This window comes from Leptonotus elevatus, chromosome 7 (assembly GCF_054856555.1).
Source record: "Leptonotus elevatus isolate MCC_2025b chromosome 7, RoL_Lele_1.0, whole genome shotgun sequence".
NCBI lineage: Eukaryota > Metazoa > Chordata > Actinopteri > Syngnathiformes > Syngnathidae > Leptonotus > Leptonotus elevatus.
The window spans coordinates 9975903-9995892 of NC_141245.1; the positions used below are offsets into that span (position 1 = coordinate 9975903).

Below are 19990 nucleotides of genomic sequence, written 5' to 3' on the forward strand. Positions count from 1 at the left end.
CCTTCTTCACATACACACAATACATCACATCATCAGACAGAGGGCGGGAAATTACTACTACTAAATAAATGTTTCAATCATAAATGGTCAAATAAAAAGGCTATTGTAAAGCAAATTGGGCAAATTGTTACAAAGTGCAGCTTTAAGGAAAGTTGTGGCTATTATTTTGTGTGGAGAGATTATCAAAACATGAATTCTATATACCTGCATGAATGTTACTCAAGTCCATTTCAGGATATGTATTTATATTTTTTAATTTAACGTGTACTTACTTTTGTTTCCCTTTTTTGTCTTTGTTTTGTTTTTTGTACACATATCTATAGCACTTTTGTTAACTAACTGTCTTTGTCAATTCTTTGCCATTGGATGAAGTGAGCGCAGTATCAAGTGGCCGGTAGCTGTGTTTTGTCATTTTCCTTAAGGTTTTCACATGCTGCAGGCCGTGCAAGTGCAAGCACCCAAGCAAGCAACCCCTCCGTGCCAGTCACAAGGTCCAAACGCCCCCCCCCCCCCCCACCTCCCCGCTCTCACACACACACATCCAGGGTGGATCAGTCCAAGTTCACCTCCCCTTTCCTCACAAGCTCACTCCCGACTCTACACCTCACTTGTTGGTCCCGCGGCCTCTTCCACTCGAGTGGATTCATGCTCGGCCCTCGCCCTCCTCGCCCGCCATGCAGAACAACCACGCCAAAGAACACCTCTACAAAATCCTGGTCATAGGAGACCTGGGCGTGGGCAAGACCAGCATCATCAAACGCTATGTGCACCACAACTTCAGCCCAAACTACAGAGCAACCATCGGGGTAGACTTTGCCCTCAAAGTGCTCAACTTGGACCAGGAGACCGTGCGCCTCCAGCTGTGGGACATCGCAGGTACTTTTGTTCTTTCTTACCTATTGCTACTTTTCTACACACATTGGGGTGGCAACTGTTAGTGTTGTTTGTAATAGTGGGGATTATTAGCCTATTAGCAATGGAATATATGATTAAGCTCTTAAAAAAAAAAAAAAGATTTGCACAACTTTTTAGATGTGGAAATTTACAATAAATGCTTACCTAAAGTACTAATAACGTCAGGAGTAAGAAAATTACATAAATAGCATGGACGAGGAAATTATGTGAATAATTACTAATTAATTTTAACCACAATGAGCCCTTTTCCATCCACCATGACATTATAGCTTAGAGATGTTTGTTTCTATTTAAATCCATGTTAAGCCTGTTTGGAAAATTTAGTTTTTCCTTCATCACAGTACAATATTAGCAAATTACAGAAACAAATGAACACAGGCTGCACATGTGATGTGCAAGGGAGGGGATGGCTATAAACATGTGACAGTTTGTCTCACCTCACATCTTTACAGTTGTTTCACACATAAGTGGCATCTTCTGTGGAAAATCCACAATTTATCCGAAGCTCTCCAAAGAGATTTTTGTGAAGTTGTCAGTCTTTGCCAACAAATCTTCATTGAGTTGCAAAGAAATTGAAACAGTGTTTATCAATTTGGGTTAACATATACGATTTCAATCCTCTCATTTTTCTTTTATTTAAATGATCCCCCTCCCCCACAGAACTGTCTTTCACACAGCAGCACTCTCTACAATTAGCCCTCTCGATGAACACAATTGACTTAAAAGTACTTAGTTCTGGTTGTTGGTTTTAGTTGTTCAGCTAATCAATGATGGTCTGTGGCTGCGAGAGCAGAACCGATGCTTGCAAATGCACGCTCATCTCATGTGAGCGTCGGTTGAAGTTGACCTGCCGCTCGCAGCCCTGGTTGCACTTTCTCCACTAAGCACAAGCGGTCATGTGTCTCTGCCTCATGTGAGCCAGATTTGAGGCCCAGCCCGTTTATACCAACAGTGTTTATTGTGGCCCTTTTAGAAAGAATTGTACAACGTCCTGCCTAGCCTTTTATCAGGTTACTCAATTAGTTGCGCAAGAGCTAGTGGGATCTCGCGGTGTACTTCACTTTAATGAGATAATTCTTTAGAACAGGAGTGTGCAAACTTTTTTTTTTCCATATACAGAAAAACTGAAGGATACAAGAGCCTCTTTAATATTCTTTAACTTTAACTTTAATTTATTAAACACATTAAAAACAACTCTTGAAGCAATTACCTATAAAATATTTCTCCATTTAGAGCACGGGTATATTATTTTTATTTTAAATAAGTGGCCGTGTTGGAAAAATTCACCCCAGCACTAAGCAGCATTCGAATCTCCACATACAAAACCAAAAAAAGAGCAATCCTGGTAAGATGACAATAAAATTGTGTTTACTTGAGGATCATGAATGTGATATGCTCACAAAACTAACCTCACATGCAAGTGGGCTGACCCATGGGGGAATGTGTGTGTAACACCTCCCACTTTTTTTTTTTTCCCAACAGCTGACATTCTGTTAAGTGCATTCCACATTAAAGACATGGTCCAATAATGTCGGAATTGCATGACTTAAAACTTACCGGATTGTTCATATTTTCACAATTTTGTACACAAGTCTGTTGTTTTAATGATGTTTTTCAAAGCAGCCCCCCCCATAAGATGTAGGGGAGACTGGGGTTAGTTGTATCACGGGTAAGTTGTCACATTGCAATTTTCTTCTCCACCAGAGGGCGCAACGAGAAAGTGGAATGCTAGTTTTCTTCGTATAAATGGTTAGGGGTTGTGTACTGTCTGAGAAGAGAAAAGCACATTGTGAGCTGAGATAAGTGCCAGTTATCTGTTTTGCACAACCCAAAGTAAACATTTTCAACCTAATGTATCTTGAAACAGGCGTCGTACCTAGACAAATTCTAGCAGCAAATCATGTGGACTGATTAGAGGAGAGATTCAGGCATCTTGTCATGCCTCAGTCACTGTTCTGTTTTAAGCTACCTTTGAACTAGAGCAAGTATTAGCCAACTTGGCAGTTTGGGGCAACTTGTCACAGTCGTTTTGGGGTTTGTTGTCACATATGCAAAGAATGGGCCAATGAATAATGCACCTCTGGCAACTTGGTTTGCTACAGTATACCCACGTCAGGACTGGTTTAAGTTTCATGGTGAACCATCCATCAATAGATTAACTGAAATGCTTTATTTATTTTTAATTCAATTCAATCTAAAATTTCCAGTTTAAGGGAAGCAAAACAGGCATTTGAGGCTGAGAGCTATGACCTACATGCCAGCAGTTCCTAAGGACTTTAATCGATTTCATAAAATTTTACGTTAAAGTTTTTCAAGATCAATGACAATTTCTCTGGCTGTAAAAACAAACAAGCAAAAAAAACAATTGATCATTTTGTCTTTGTTTTATTAGTTACAAAATCCAGTGTGACATCTACCCCATATAATGTGACAACTTACCCATTGGTGGGGCAACATGTCACATGTTCACTCCCTCTACTTGATGGCTTATAAAATGACATGAATACAACAAATATACCTAAGACTTTGGTCTTTCATCTGATATACATTTTGTTTATATATGATGTATTGATTAAAAAAAAGATATATAAAAGTATAAAAAGTGATACAACTAGCCCCAGTCTCTCCTATTAGTAGGAAATACGTTCCACACTGAACGTTAAGCTTTTTCTCAAATGGGCAGTTGAAGTCAACTTATCAAACTGCTAGCTCAGACCCGAGATTTAATGCCCATTCTTGTCGAAAGCAACCGTCACAGTCACAGACACCATTATCAAAAGTCACTTCCAAAATGTCGATAGTTGCCCCCATCTGTTCATCCTCCTCCATGCACCAGCAAGTAGGCTGGTAACTGCTAAACAAACTTGAGGCAAGGGACATTAAAGTTACACGTGACCACCATCACATTATGATTATCTCCACAATAAAATACGATCTTATAGAAAGGCTGTGTCAAATATTCCGCCTTTGCATGTTTTCATTGACACAGTCAGAGAGGTATTAATTTAACAATATTGTTGTAATTGTATTGCATCATCATGAGAACTATTAAGCACCGCTCTCATTATAATATATGAACTCAATAATAAACATTGTTAAATTAACATAAGTTTAAGCTACCTTTTAAATGTAAACAATTTTAATACTTCTCATATTGGATCTCATTATATTTGCAAGGTGTCCTAATTTTGTGGTGGGCTGGTGTACAGTATAAATACATGTTGCTAATCTATCGTCATCTGCTAATCGGTCTGGCATTTTTTTTAATTGTTATTATAACTATTGCTACTAATAGAAATGTAACACAGTTGTTTTTAATTAAATAAATGAATTTATTTATTTACAAGCGAACAGTGAATAGTGCTTTATGCCTGCATGGATAAACTATGTAACGAATGAAGGGAATAGAGTACAAATTCTCATTCTTAAGATTTGCCCTCAAAGAAGACACCCCTTGAAAATGGACTCCATAGTAGGCTAAGTCTCTGGATCTATTTAAAAATAAAAAATAAAGGTACTGTATCTACAGTGACGTGAAGCTAGGAGTGGCAAAGTCATTGGTGAATCCCATGCGTGTGGATGGTAAGACAACCAAAAAGAACAAGGATGAAGGCACACTGGGCTAAATATACAAGAAAACCTGGAATAGAGAAATAGAAATAAGGTAGAAATAATTTTTGACATTTCCCCCCCAGCTGTGCTGTGTTGATTTGACACGTTTTGGCATTCAAATGAGCACCCCTGCCAACATTGCCGCCACGTAGCCAAGACAACTGTAACAATCCGTAGTATGGCACCGTGCCACATGGTGGCGCCTTTGTTCTGTTGTGCCGATGGGTCATTTTTTCTTTTTGCCTTTTATATATATTTTTTGCCGTGGACCTGAGCGGTCGTGTACCGAACTGTACACTTTATCGTGAGGCGGGATAGCGCTGAGAACTATTTTTAGCGCCAATCACGCGTTACACAGCACATTAGCGTATCTCGTCTTCATATCTGTGTCTGGATCACAAATAATTTCTCAATGTTCATAATTACTAGCTTGTCTAAGACAGGCCTTCCCACAACAATTTGTTGCAAACTAATGTTGAAAAGCCTTGAATTTCTTTAAAGCGCTGACTGAAGTCAAAGATGGGAAAAGAAGTGTCTGGCCAACATTCCAACAGGGCTTATCAAATTAATGTTTTCCCCTTCCAGACATGCTCAGAAGTGGACACACCAAACCTTTCATCCAACTCCTGTTAGCGCCAAACGTTTTGGTACCTTGCTAGCAATCAATTCTTCATCTTTCATATTTGCAATTATGCTTCCAATTTTGTGATAACCGTTTGGGGAAGGCCTACACTGTCTTCATGTCCGTGTCGATAATTGCATGCTTGGGAGAGGTCTTTGAAGTGGAACAGAGATTTTAGAGCTAGTTTATTTGCGCACAGTGTACAATGTGCAACAAAATGTGTTCTTCGCATTTAACCAATCCATGCGGAGCAGTGATTAGCAGTCGTGTCACACCAAATCCAGATCTTGTGTCGGCATTATGTAACCTTATAAGCATTTACTAGTTGTGGAGGGAGGAAACCATGGAAACACACGCTGCATAAGGAAAACATGCAAATGTAACACAGAGAGGTGATTCATGATTAAGTCAAACTGAGGCTCTTTTTGCAGCAATGCTTGCCACTCTTCCACCATGCTACACCAACTCCATTTGTGTCTCGAAGTGTACATGGCCATATTGTATGTACAGTAATATGTTTAAGTCGGCATCACAATGCTGGCGAGTGTGTATCACCCGAATCATTTGTCTGATCCGCACACCGAGCGAAGCGGCAGAACACGACTGAAATGGACCAAATGCTGGTCAAAATTTGGATTGGCTATTTTGTAGGACTACAAATTTATTATAATACATACATTTAATTTATTTATTAACTCATTCACTGCCAGCCATTTTCACTGAAGCAACCCCCTTCACTCCCGGCTATTTTACTGGTTTATGATTGATTTTTTAAGGCACACAGAATATTGTGTTCTATTGCTATAAAAACATGGAACCTACGAAAATAAATATTAGAGTCTCTTCTTTCATCAGGAAAAAAAAGTATATTCGTATCTGTTTCTGTTTTGCAGCAATTAGTATTAGAATATAGCTAAGATTAATCAATATTCACATACCTGGCAAAAAACACTGACAAAACGAGCTTATTGTAACATGGCCCTGTATGATCTCTTATACTCTGCTGCCACCTGCTGGCCGTTTTTTGTAATAACTACCATTGCTTTAAGCCACCTCTTAATGTCAGAAGCTGTATCAAAGTCTTATGTATGGTCCTGCAAAAGAAAAAAAAAACATTAAAAAAATTGGTAAATATGTTTTAGGGAGTGATGGACAAAGTATTAAAAAACTTGTATGTTTGTTGATTTTGAATGAGTTTAACACTCTGTATAACACTGATTCAGATATCGATGGCTGCAGTGCTTACTGTTTATGTGTGCATACTACGTGTGTGCGTGTGATTGTCTTTTACAGGTCAAGAGAGATTTGGCAACATGACCCGTGTATATTACCGCGAGGCAATGGGCGCCTTCATTGTGTTCGATGTAACAAGGCCCGCCTCCTTCGAGGCAGTCACCAAATGGAAGGAGGACTTGGACTCCAAAGTGACACTAGCCAATGGGAAGCATGTGGCCACCGTGCTCCTGGCTAACAAATGTGACCAGGGACGGGACGTACTCACCAATAATGGAATAAAGATGGAGCAGTTTTGCCAGGAAAATGGCTTCGTGGGCTGGTTTGAGACATCTGCTAAGGTAAATGACACACAGTCACGCACACACTAATTGCAAGTGGAGAGTATAAAGGGCTTAAATCTTCTGCAAATTTGCTGTATATGAGGCATAACAGCAAAGTACAGCCATCATAGATTCGTCTGTGCCTTTCACACAGACTTCACACAAGAGTGTGTTTTAGGAAATAGACTCTTATTGGTACATAGAAAATGAATGTCTTTGGTTTTTAAGCGCAACTAATACAACAAACTACTAAGAGTAATGATTCTAATATTCATCATTCCTGCCAGGATGTTTTCTTTTGGGCCGCCAGTTTATAGATTTTGTTTTCAGTGCACAGAAAAAGGTGATCCTCCCCGAGCGGCCTTGCCAACGGCTTCGCCAGCAGCCTAGCCCTGGTTTAAAGCACTGACATTTTTATTATTTTTTTACAAACAGAATTGCCAGGTCAGCAAACAAACAATTCTTATGAATGAAATCACTGGGAACCAGTTTTCCTAAATAACCAGTTTTCATTCCCGTACATTGTGCGATTACCTAAAAAGGTACACACAGGTCAGTAACCAAGAAAAATCTGGAAAAGTGATGAGCATTACTAAAGTGCCACTTTTCCACTTAATTATATACTCTGTGTTGTTTTTGTTGTGCCTTTTGGCATTTGCATGATTTGTTTGGCAAAATTTATGCTACTCCATTGTAAAGTAAAGAAAAGCGTTATATAAATCCGGTGCATTATTATTATTATTATTATTATTATTATTATTAGTATTATTATTATTATTATTATTATTATTATCCATCCATCCATTTTCTTAACCACTTTTTTTCCTCACAAGGGTCGCGGGGGTGCTGGAGCCTATCCCAGCTGGCTTCGGGCAGTAGGCGGGGTACACCCTGAACTGGTTGCCAGCCAATCGCATTATTATTATTATTATTATTATTATTATTATTATTATTATTATTATTATTATTATTATTATTATTATTATTATTATACAGTTGTTGTTTTTTTTGTCCGGGTTTGGGACTTTCAATGTTTGGGTATTAGGGTACTGGTCAGGAATTGAACCAACACCCAGGGTCTGCATCAAATTCAGCAGCATGTACCACTACAATTTACTCATGTAACTTTATAGTACAATACCTTTTTTTTCCGGCACTATTGCATGGAGCAGGCTTAGGATGAGAGGAATCAATGGTTGGTGGAATGTAAGAGCAATGCCAATAACGACTGCAGTTCCAATAGCAGTAACAATAATGATAGGGTGGCAAAATCAAGGTCATTTTGAAAACTTTCCATGGTAATTCATAGCAATTTATGGTAAGGAGCTGAAATATATGCGGAATGTACAAGAATATGCTGAAAATGACAGGTCAGTCAGGCAGCATAAATGTTTTTAATAAGAGAAAATATGTAAGGCGGCTAGGTGGACTAGGCGCTAACTAGCATGTCCTTACGACTTTATGGTCTAAACTGAGGTTCTGGTTTGAATCTCGTTGAGTCTTCATGTCTTCTCCGAGTTCCAAAAACGTGCATGTTAGATTGTATGAAGTGTCTAATTTGTCAACATGGTGTGAATGTTGGTGTTAAAGGTTGGCGACCTGTCCAGGGTGTATTCCCGTCTCTCACCCAAAGTCACGTGAGCTAGGCTCCAGCTCATACACAAACCTAATGAGGACAAGCTCTATAGAAAATAGATTGGGGATTATTCCATTCATCATATATTTTATTCAATCAAAGAACTTGATTAGCGAACATGTAGTAATAAATAAATAAATCTAGTCTAAGTCATGATAAAAAGCCACGCTTCCAAAAAAAGGTTTTAAAATATTTACATCAGTAACAACGGGGCAAAGACTTGCCCTACTGTAACTAATAATACATGTAGCGATGTATTTCAAACCTGGCTGCAGCACATAAAGAAGAAGCCCCTAATAAACACATAGTAAGGCGCATAATCACTCAGCATATCAACGTAAACAGACGACTTTAAGAGTTCGCGTCAAGTCAATTTTAGTGCCCACATATCTTGTTTATGTGTAGATATGATCTCGAAGTAGGTTAATATGCTTTGGGGCCACTAAGGACAAAGGCAGCGCAATGTACTCCACTATGCATTCAAACAGTTATTAGTTATTCCAGTCAACACTTCAGTTGCATATTAAAAGAGCATCATTCATGGACTTCTGCTGTGCCACGTAATAATTGATCAGATATGCTTCACAGTCCGTTAGAAGTAGTTGACTCCTCAGAATGTACTGTAACTGTGCTACTGTAACTACTTATATATTTATTTATTCACTCAATGTTTTATTTGTCTCCTGCCTAAATATCTGCTCAGGAAGCTAAGAATCACGTTGACTGTAGACAAAAATGTTGACTTGCGTGGCGTGTGTGACTTGAACCGACACGATGACACAACCGCAAAGGCCCCGCGTGTCGTGAGGGATTCGTTGCAGGAATGTCACAGCCAGGTGGTAAGGGAGGAAAATAGAACGAGACGTGCACGTAGACACGCACACACTTTGACACCCACCGGCCACAACAGTTGGCACACCTGCGCACTCTAATGAGATCCGGTGCAACAGCTGCAACATAAATATATCGTTTAAGGATATCATTTATGCAATTGACTTCCGGATTTAATTGTTCCTGGGACCAAGCTCGAAATTCAGTTTACTCGTTTTATATATATATATTCTCGACGGCCTTTCTACCACCTGAGCTAAGCAACTGTTGAAAAATCGATAACAGCTGTGCCAGATGTTCCCATGTTGCAAAAAGCATTTGATTTAAAATGACCTCAAATAACATTTGATCTAATGTTGATGTGTTGGTACAGTGCTATCTCTGAGGCTGAATACAATCTGCACTGTGATGCGCGTCAACATCCAATTTGTTTGGATTCCCAAAGTATGTACATTAGGAAATAATCGGATCCAGGCTCATATTGTTGCCATTGTAAAATCTGTATTAACTGCACTGTAGGTAACATTTTAACATCCTTACCACAAGTAAAAAAAACAAGTTAACCTCTGTCAGCATAAAAACAATTAAAACTTTTTAGTAAAAAATGATGGCACAATTAAAAGCTAAAATCTCAAGGCCAGGTTTACATAAATTTCACATTCAGATTACACTAGCAAAACAAAAAACAAAACAAAAAAATAGCATTCGAATATAGCTAAGTTTCATCATTATTCGCAAATCTATTTAGAACTGTAAGTAAATGAGCTTTTTTCAACATGGCCCTGGTTGATCTCTTTTGCTCTGCTTCCACCTGCTGGCCGTTTGTGTAATTACTACCATGTCTTTGACCGTTCTTTGTAGTTGAGAGGCTGCATCAAAGATTTCTGTATGTTCTAGCATTAAAAAAACACACATAAGTATAAATACGTCTTTTGGACACAAAACATTTCAAATACATTTATACGTTTTTGGGAGCAAATGAGTTAATGACACGTTTTGTTTTAAGTTGTTGTAAGTAATCCAAGTTGTTTTACCTTGTTGTACCAAACAAGATTGATTAAATTAGCAATTTAAAAAATACAAAAGGTGCAAATATATAAATGTAAACAACTCAATATTAGTATAAATAATCATTTATTTTTGTTGACGACTATGCCGATTTTGTAATTGTGATGTGTAATAATTGAAAATGTAATTGGATTTCAATTAATTGCGCAGCCCTACGTGGTTCTTTTGATCAGCTCGCCAGAATGCTGTATTGGGTCTGGAAAGTTTGTTTGCCGCAAGTACTAAATGCTTAAGGCCCCTAAATTATAGAAATTAACAAATTTTCCCTTACAATCAAGTCTATTACAGGCTGTCTGTGTATCGTTGGCATGGAGACAAGTCCCGGTCTACATGTGCTAACCCAAACATAACGCCTAGTGACAGAAAACATTTTTCAATTCAATGATTGAGCATTGATGTTTTTTGCTGCTTCCTTTCTTCATGCTTAGGAAAACATCAACATCGACGAGGCGGCTAACTGCTTGGTGAAACACATCATTTCCAGTGAGAACGACATGCTCCAATCGGAGGTCCACGACACCATCACCCCCCACTTAGAGACGGACAAAGGCGGGACATGCTCCTCCTGCTTCCGATCGCAGTAATGGCTCTTGGCACGTGGGCGTCCTTGTGTGTGTCACACAAAGTTGGTCCGTCCGTGCAGAGGCAGAGCTTGTTGATGTTTAGGGAGAATGTTCTTTCCTCTTCGACAGCTCGTTATGAGCGGATGGAATATAAGGTTGACAAAGAACAATAGACGAGGCTGTGTGTGCCTGTCAAAGTCAAGGTCACTCGCATCTTTAGCACTCCCACTTCTGTAACCATGGAGACGCAGTTAGTCAATGAACACATGCACAAAACGAGTGCAGCAAATGAAAGAATATCTCTGCTAAAGGTTCAGATCTTCAATCCGTGTTGGCTGTCACTCCATATGACCTTTGCATCGCAGTCTCTTGCCCACTCTATTTTATTCCTTTGCTTTTCTACTGACTACAAAGTGTTCCTTTTTGTGCTTTGCAATTCTCAAAGCAGCTCTCCTTCACATAAAGCAAAACAACAGGTGAAAAGTCACATTTTGAAAAGAGGCCCCAATCCTCTATCGTTTAACGTTTAACGTTTAATTACCGTGCCTTTTTTAAAATGTACTTTTTCTGCTTACTAAATATTTTATTTATAAATGCAATTAGAGAACAATGAAAACATTTATAATATTTTTATACTCACAATAGATTTGAACATGCTTCCAAAATTTAATAACAATGCATTGCTTTTAAAGAGCAAAAAAAGGTAAGCACAATAAATGTATTTTAATTTTGATCTACTGGTATACAGTGTGTGTTTTGAATTTTTTAAATATATATATATATATATACATACGTGTGTGTGTAGAAAGAGTGCGAGAGAGAGAGAGAATGTTCGTAATTTGTAATTATGTGATGAATGAATATATATCCATCCAAATACCTATGTACATATTATATTCAGACAGATTATAGAACCAAAGATGTGTCCTGTTATCAACATGAATAAATCACAACTTTTCTGTCTACCTGATTACAGTTTTTGTCAATCAATTTGACAGTAGTTTCAGAACCTTGACGTCATTTCTCACAACTGTAGCGACAAAATACAGAACAGTCACCACTTGTATTTCAAGCTGTCCAACGTTCAAACCATTACCTTGTGGATTCATATATTTTTAAAGGAAGCTTGCAATCACAGAATCATTGGTTCAAACAACTAATTTATCATGAGATACCTGGTTGGTGCCTCATCACTTGTTGTTGGACACCAGCGGTGAACGATACCGTCAAGCTGAAGAACGAGATCTATTGGACCTACCCAACCTGTGGGACTCCAGAGGCAGTTGACGGTTACTGGCTGGCCAAGCGGAACGCAACTACTGTGGTCGCCGAGGCAAAAACTTAAGCGTGAGAGGATGGAGAATGAAATAGCCTATGGATGGCTTCAAAATAATTCTGGTCCAACATCTGTGAGTCGGTGCAGAGAATACTTCAAAGAACTCCACCGACATGCCTTCCCATGAGAAAGCAGAGTCTGGGGTCTCTGAAGTGGGCTTTTCTATCTCTGGGGTTGAGGTCACCGGGAGGTTAAAAAGCTCCTCAGTGACAAGGTCTCCCGGGGGTGAGATCCGGCCAGAGTTCCTAAAGGCTCTGGATGTTGGGGGGCTTTTCTGATTGACACGCCTCTGCAACATTGCATAGACATCTGGGACTTTGAAATCCTCTGGACTCGTAGACCGAGGTGGTGGTTCCCCTTTTTAAGAAGGCGGTGTGTTCCAACTACATGGGGATTACACTCCTCAAACTAGTGAGGTCTATTCAGGCTGGAGAGACAGTCTGTCGAATCTCAGATTCAGGACTAGCATGGTTCTCAAGGGTGCATAGGAGTTCGCTCAACCAGTCTACGTATTATTTGTGGACTTAGAGAAGGCATTTGACCATGTAGAGTATCTTGTGGTTGGTCCAGGAGTTTAAAGTACTAAACAACCATTCTATCGCTGTACGATGGATGTCATGAGTTTGGTCCGCATTGCTGACAGTAAGTGAGATTCGTTTCCAGTGACGATTGGACTCCACCAAGGCTGCCCTTTGTCACTGATTCTGTTCATAACCTTTGTGGATAGAATATTTTGGCGTAGCCAAAGAATTGAGAGGGTCCGGTTTGGTGACCACGTTATCACGTCTTTGCTTCTTGCAGATGATGTAGTTCTGTTGGCTTCGTCAAGCCGTAATCTCCAACTAACTGGAGAGGTTCAAAGCCAAGTGTGAAACAGTTGGGATGAGAATCAGCACATCCAAATCTCAGACCAGGGTACTCCGTCAGAAAAGGGTGGAGTGCCAGCTCAGGAATGATCCTGCCCCAAGAGAAAAAATCAAGTATCTTGAGGTCTTGTCACGAGCGAGGGCAGAATTGAGAGCAAGATTGACAGACGGATTGTTGCAGCGTCTGCAGTGGTGCAGACTATGTATCGGTCTGTCGTGGAATTACCGGTCGATCTATGTTCCTTCCCTCACCTTTGGTCACGAGCCATGGGTCGTGACTGAAAGAACAAGGGGGGGAGGGGAGCGCTTACAACCAGCTAAAAATGCATGAAGCGCCTCTAGCTGTTCAACATTCAAAAAGGAAACGTGAGTAATTCTGCAAGAACAGAATTAATTGCAGTGTCCATTCATCCATGTTAGGTTTGTTTGTTTGTTCTGGCTTCCTGGTTTCGTCATAGCTGCATATCACCAATGGTTCGGATCGGTGGAAATCAACGGGCTCGATACAAGATGTGTTCTCTGGAGTTTGTGAACTCACAAATGCCGAAATAACTCATCTTGCAGAGCAAGGTTACCTGGACACATCCCTGGTGAGGTGTTCTGTGCACTGGTAGGAAGCCCCGGGGACCACCCAGGACATGCCGGGGAGACTATGTCTCCTGACAACGCACCCTGGTACCACTTTGTATTTAACATTACATTACATAATCTGTGATGGTGTAGTAGAAATCCAAGTGTGTGTCATTTATAGCAGACAAATATGGGCACCACATATCAAAATGTGAGATCTCTAACACAAAGAGCCAAGAGTTACACGTGCCCAAGCAAAAAGTCTTACTATCATCCCCGGTCTCCCCTACAGAGACGCGAGAGGGAGTGGTTTTCACTTGAGTTGTGATTGGAATTTTCTTCAGCAGTGTGTCAAAAGCCAAACCCTCTTCATTATACACAGACGTGCACACACGTGCATAAACAGAAAATTTCCCATATTCATTTCTCTGTTCTCATCTGGCCTCCCGAGCAACAAGATTCAACAGCCAGCCAGTGAGACAGACGGAATACAGGCATCTTAACATGGGATTTAAGTCACAAGACTCAGTCCTAAGAGGCATGTGATCTCACGCTAACCTAAAGCCTTTCACACGCATGCTATTCTCGACTGCTTTGAAACACACAGCCGCATTACTCTGGACTACTTGGCTGTCATTTCAGAAGCTGCACCATGACTTAGTTTAATACTGTATTTTATCACTAGTTTTCAAAACAAGGGAATATATTCTTTTAAAGTCCAAGACTACAAGGGTATTTCCAGTGGCACTCGCTCACTCAATTAGAAAAAAAAACGTCTTGGGAAATAAAGAATGTTCATCTCACAGTAGTGATGCTGTAGCTGTTACCTATAAAATGCTATGAGCCGTGCAGCGTGGAAGAGCCAAAGAGAAAAAACACACAGTGAGCTCAGATGGAGAATGATGTGGTCGATAAAGTCAGTGGGAAGTGGCGGCTGTGCTGGGCGTACCCTGGCTGCGAATTAAACAGACACTAAATGAGAATCAATAGTTGGAGTCCAGGGATCTTCTGCTTGAATGAAAATAGCTACGCCTCCTCCAACTTTGATCGATAGGTGTGAGAGTTTGTCTCTGTTTTATTTGCGTGTGTATCGGGTGTTTTTAATACTCTGGGGTACGGTGGCCTTTAAGTTGAAGATAAATTGCAAATGAATGCAAAAGAGATTTGTGTGAAGGAGCTTTACCAACTTGCGTGTCCCCTTCCATCCATATTGTATACCACTTTCCTCATTATGGTCGCGGGTGAGCTGGAGTCGATCCCAGCTGACTTTGGGTGACAGGCAGGTTACACCCTCAAATGGTCGCCACTCACCAGTCAATTGCAGGGCATGTGTGTCCTTTTTTGTCAATCAAATATCTTGTTTGTGGCTAATGAATTTATGAACTTTAAAGGCACTTCTTAAATACAGGACGTTTAAACATGAACTCCTTCTCAATCTACACCTCTGGGCTTCTGTTAATGTGTGGTGGTAAACATAATATTGTTTTGCACTTTTCGTAGGGAACAACTTGGTCGGCAAGCCCATTTTTTATGTTTTTGAGCCAGATGGACCAGGTCATCCGTATAGGTTAAAACAATAAAAATAAATAAAATGTTTATACAAAATATGTTAAATTGTTTATTTTAACAATAAATGAATATTTTTTTAATTATACATTTCCTTGTTTACAATGTATTTATTTGTAATTAACACATTATTTAATAAAATATACATTTTAAAATTTGTTTATTTCCAATAAATCAATAACAATACATGTACAACAGTATGAAATTCATGATTTATTTAATATTTTTTCATTTAATGTTTATTATATAATATATAATAAATCAATTGCTAAGTTAATCTTTTTTAATATAATTAATTTTCTTTTTGCAATTGTATATTTATAAATAATTTCACTAGAATTAATTAACCACTTATTTCATCAAATTAATACTATATAATTAAATGTCTGAATATGAACGTGTTTGGTAACACTTTATAATAAGTACACACTATTAAGCATGAGTAAATACCAAGTGACCATGTTTTAATTGTATCATTTACAATAAATCAATTAACCCTTATGCTAATGCTTGAACATTGGTTACTAATTGGTTTGTAAATGCTTTAAGGCGTAATAAAGAGCCAGAGTATAGTGTAACTTGTGTTTGTTACCAACAAGACCTGTACCTCATTACCAGCTTGTTATTAATGCTTTTAAAATAAGTAAGTTGTCATTTGTAACCAATTTATAAACTAATCATACTGCTGTGTAAATCCTTCTGAAGGGTTACTTCATTGTGAGGTTGCCACATATGCTGTGTATTGTAACTCTTCTGCTTTCAGGTTTCTTTGGATATTACGTATATTACTTTTTGTTGTTGGTTATTACTGTGTCAATTATCGATTGTAGAATTACGCCGAGTGTTTACTGTTTGAGAGTTTTCGTGAACGTAGAGAGATGAAATTAATGGAATATTATGCATAACAGTGCTGCGAAAAAGAATTTGCCCTCTTCTCAAATTCGTATTACTTCACTTAGTTTCCCCACTTTAATACTGTATACAAGATAATCAAACACGTGCAAATATCAGACAGACAAAGTGACTATGCATTGGTCCAATGGACATGTAATTTACATCCAATTATTTTTTTATTTTTTTATCAAAAAACTGACATTTATTTTCTTTATTTTCCAGATAAATATAAACTTATAAAATAGGAGTTTTCTTTCACTGCACAGTGACAAAAATTTCCTCTTTTGTGTCTCTCAATCGTGTTTTGTTTGGTTTTACAGCATCAGCAGCCTTTTTAATTCTCCTTCACCATCTTCCGTCACAGACACTGCGTTTTGCAATTAGGTCACTGCAAAACCTCTTCAGACTACAGTCACAATTTTGGTCTCTTAGCTAGAGTGCAACTAGAATGTACTGCGAGATGTTTCCTTATTTGAACAGGTGGTGTTCATACAAGGCGACATTGTGGCTCGATGATCATCAATGTCAACTCACAAAATGAGAATTGAGAGCTGCTGGCTGCTCTTGAGTGCTCACAGGGAATGTGTCTACTTTTCAGATCACCAACACACTGAAATCAATAAGAATGTGGTTGATTTGAATGTGTCCATTTGATTTTCATCATTTTCATTTTCTTGTTCACTCATCTACAATATGTATGATGATTATTGTGAGAAAACATTTTGTTCAATTTGTCATTTTCCCATTTGCTGCAATGTTTGTGTCATTGTGGTGTGACAGTGTTGCACATCACAGAGTGCAGCGAAGGGAGAGAGCAGTTACGCAAATTGACCTTGAAGTAGCATCTACTGTATGCAGGGTTACTTTTAAAATGTATTCCGTTACAGTTACAAGTTACCTGCTAAAAAATGTAGTTAGTAACGTAATCCAAGTACCATAATATCAATGTAACTTGATTACTTTGGATTACTTTTGGATTACTCCAATACTGAGTATGCTCATGAAGACAAAATAAAAATAAATATCACCACAATATATATTCTATACAATGTGCCTCTGCTATTTGCGGGTGAAAGGGACCAGAGCAGCCTACAAATAGCAAAAATCCGTGTGTAATTAAAAAGCATGTAGGGGATTGATTGTTTGATTGATTGATTGAAGGCCATATGCTGTTTTCACTGAAAACAACCACACCTCACAGTTTAGATAAATAGATAGATAGATAGACATCCGATGAGGATGACAATGTGTGACATCAACTGCAAAATTTACTTTTATCCCAGTCACAAGTTTAGCCTTGTATATATTGTGTATGATGTTTAAATTGTGAATTGGTGGGAAGAAGATTTGCTTGGAAGATGTAACTCACATTATGGTTGTAGGCTAGCGGGCTAGCAAAAAGCTGCAGCGTGTAGCATGCCGCTGGACCCTCAGCTCAAACTTTCGCTCCTTCAGCAAGCCGAGTAAGTTCCAAACAGTGAATACCGGAATTTCCTCCTCCCGTCTGTGAAGCTTTTTTAAACTGCCAGCATGTGTAGAAACGACTAGTCAGTTCGTCCCCACCCCCGACATGTAGGCTACAGCTCGAGTAGCAACGGCCCCTCTCGTGCATGCTCTCTCTCTCTCTCTCTCTCTCTCTCTCTCTCTCTCTCTCTCTCTCTCTCTCTCTCCCATCGTAGAAATTGTAAACCCTCGAAGTAATCCCTATTTTTAATAATGTACCTGTAATCTGATTACGGCCGGTGTGGTACACCCTAAACTGGTTGCCAGCCAATCCAGGGAACACAGAGACGAACAACCATTCACATTCACACCTCGGGACAATTTAGAGTGTTCAATTAATCTGCTGTGTATGTCTTAGGAATGTGGTCGGAAACCGGATAACCCGGAGAAAACCCACGCAGGCACGGGAAGAACATGCAAACTCCACCCAGGAAGGCCGAAGCCCGGACTCGATCTCAAGTCCTTTGCACTGGGAGGCGGACGTGCTAGTCATCAACCAGTCATTCACCGTGCTGCCCTTGGGTTATTCAATTAACCCAAAAAGTTGAGTCAAACGAATAAACCAAAAAAATATATAATAATTGGGTTGCTTTGTAGATTATTAATTTAATCAGTTTAATAACCCAAAAAGTTGGGTCGGTCTATTTTTGACCCAATTGTTTTGGGTCTCTCTCGCACTCTCTCCCATCCTAGAAATTGTAAACCCTCGAAGTAATCCCTATTTTTAATAATGTACCTGTAATCTGATTACATGTTTTTTCCTGTAACTGCAACAAAATAGTTAAATTTTTTTAATGTAATCTGATTACGTAGCGGCGGTACATGTATTCCGTTACTCCCAAAGCCTGACTGTATGAAGTACAACACCTGAAAAGTGACAGAAAGAGAACCAAGAACAGCCTCTTCTGCCAATCGGACCCATTCTTAAATCATGTATACTGTTGGCTATCAGCTGTTGGTCAACGCTACCTCCTCCTCTGCTAACATTCTGTCTTCGAAGAAACAGAGCAATTTGGTGCCATCTTGTGGCATTACGGAAAGCATAAATAGGTGAGGTTCCCATCAAACAGTTCTACAGTGTTGTAGGTGAGTTTGAAAATGGTGACTCGCCAACAGGCGCGGGCATTGAAAAATATAACCAGAAGGAAAAAAAATCACAATTAGTTTTGTCTAATGAGGGGAAAGAAATAATTGTGGTGAAGCCTTATTTCCAAGATAGAGTTCCACAGGGTGACATACAAAAGCAGAAGCATGTGGACGATTGTACCTTGAGAAATATTGGAAACTTGAGGTTGGTGATAAGAGGAAGCACAGCCAGACAGCATTGGATGGTCGTGTTTTGTAGTGTGTACGAGTGAGGAAAAAGGAAGTGTGAAGGTGGAGCAGAAGATCAGATGGTGCCAGTCAAAAAAGGAGGAACGTTGTGGGGACTTGAACAAGGAGTTGAGAAAAGCTCTGGGTTATCTGTAGAAAGCAGATAATTGGGTTGATGCGGCAACAAAGATAAGGGAGACAGGTAGGAAGGTGCTACATGTATCTTATGGGCAGACAGGGAGGAAAAAGAAACTTGATGGTGGAATGAAGAGATTTAGGGATACAGAAAAAGAGTTGGGGTAGTAAGCGAACTGAAAAGAGTAAGACAAGTGACAAGCGCACAAGGAGAGGAGAGAGTATGTGAGGAGGGAAGTGACCAAAACCAAGTAGAAATCAGACGGTGAATGAATAAATGAGATGTTGGAGACAATGGAAGAAGAAAAGAAGAGGCACAGCTGGAAAAGGTTTGTAGCAGGACAGTGATGGAAATGTACTAAGCGAGGAACGGATGCTGAGCAGATAGATAGTACTTGGAGGAGTTGATTAATGAGGGCATTTTTAAAGAGAAAAGAAGTGCCATATTTGCCCTCAGTTGTACATGTAAAGTCAGAAGGCCCCGCATTGAGTTTATTATTATTATTATGTTTTTTGTTGTATATATTTTTTCGAAACTGGCGATGGCAGGGAAGTATGTTAGCCTAATCCACGATATGTATGAGAACATGTATGAGATGATGATGCTCAAGTGAATGAAAACTTCAAGGTTGGAGATGGGACAGCGTTATGGATCAGCTCTGAGCTGTTTCTTGTGTGCGTGTTTTTTTTCCTCTTTATGTTTGTGTCAAACTGTTGCCAACCAAATTGCCCATGGGGACAATAAAGTTCTTCTTCTTCCAAGGGGACCAACGAGGAGATTTATGCATCTGGTGAGGGCAAACTACACTCTAAAAACATAAAGAAAAACATTTGTGTCAATAATGAACCGGACCAACTTTTTTCAGGTTATTCATTTTAGCGAAAAACTTGGGTCAAATGAATAACCCACAAAACAACCTAAAAATGCAGTTGTTTTGTGGGTTATTAATTTGATTTTACCCAACCTTTTGGGTTAAATAACTTAAAAAGATGGGTCGGTTCA

At 39.2% G+C, this 19990-nt stretch overlaps 1 protein-coding gene across 1 annotated transcript; it reads left to right on the forward strand.

Moving 5' to 3' along the window:
- Nucleotides 1-584: 584 nt before the first annotated feature.
- On the forward strand, nucleotides 585-11773 carry rab38a (RAB38a, member RAS oncogene family). Its single transcript, XM_086080580.1, has 3 exons — nucleotides 585-876; nucleotides 6443-6723; nucleotides 10669-11773. The coding sequence occupies exons 1-3, from the start codon at nucleotides 675-677 to the stop codon at nucleotides 10822-10824; spliced, it is 639 nt and encodes a 212-aa protein (XP_085936706.1). The 5' UTR covers nucleotides 585-674; the 3' UTR covers nucleotides 10825-11773.
- Nucleotides 11774-19990: the final 8217 nt, after the last annotated feature.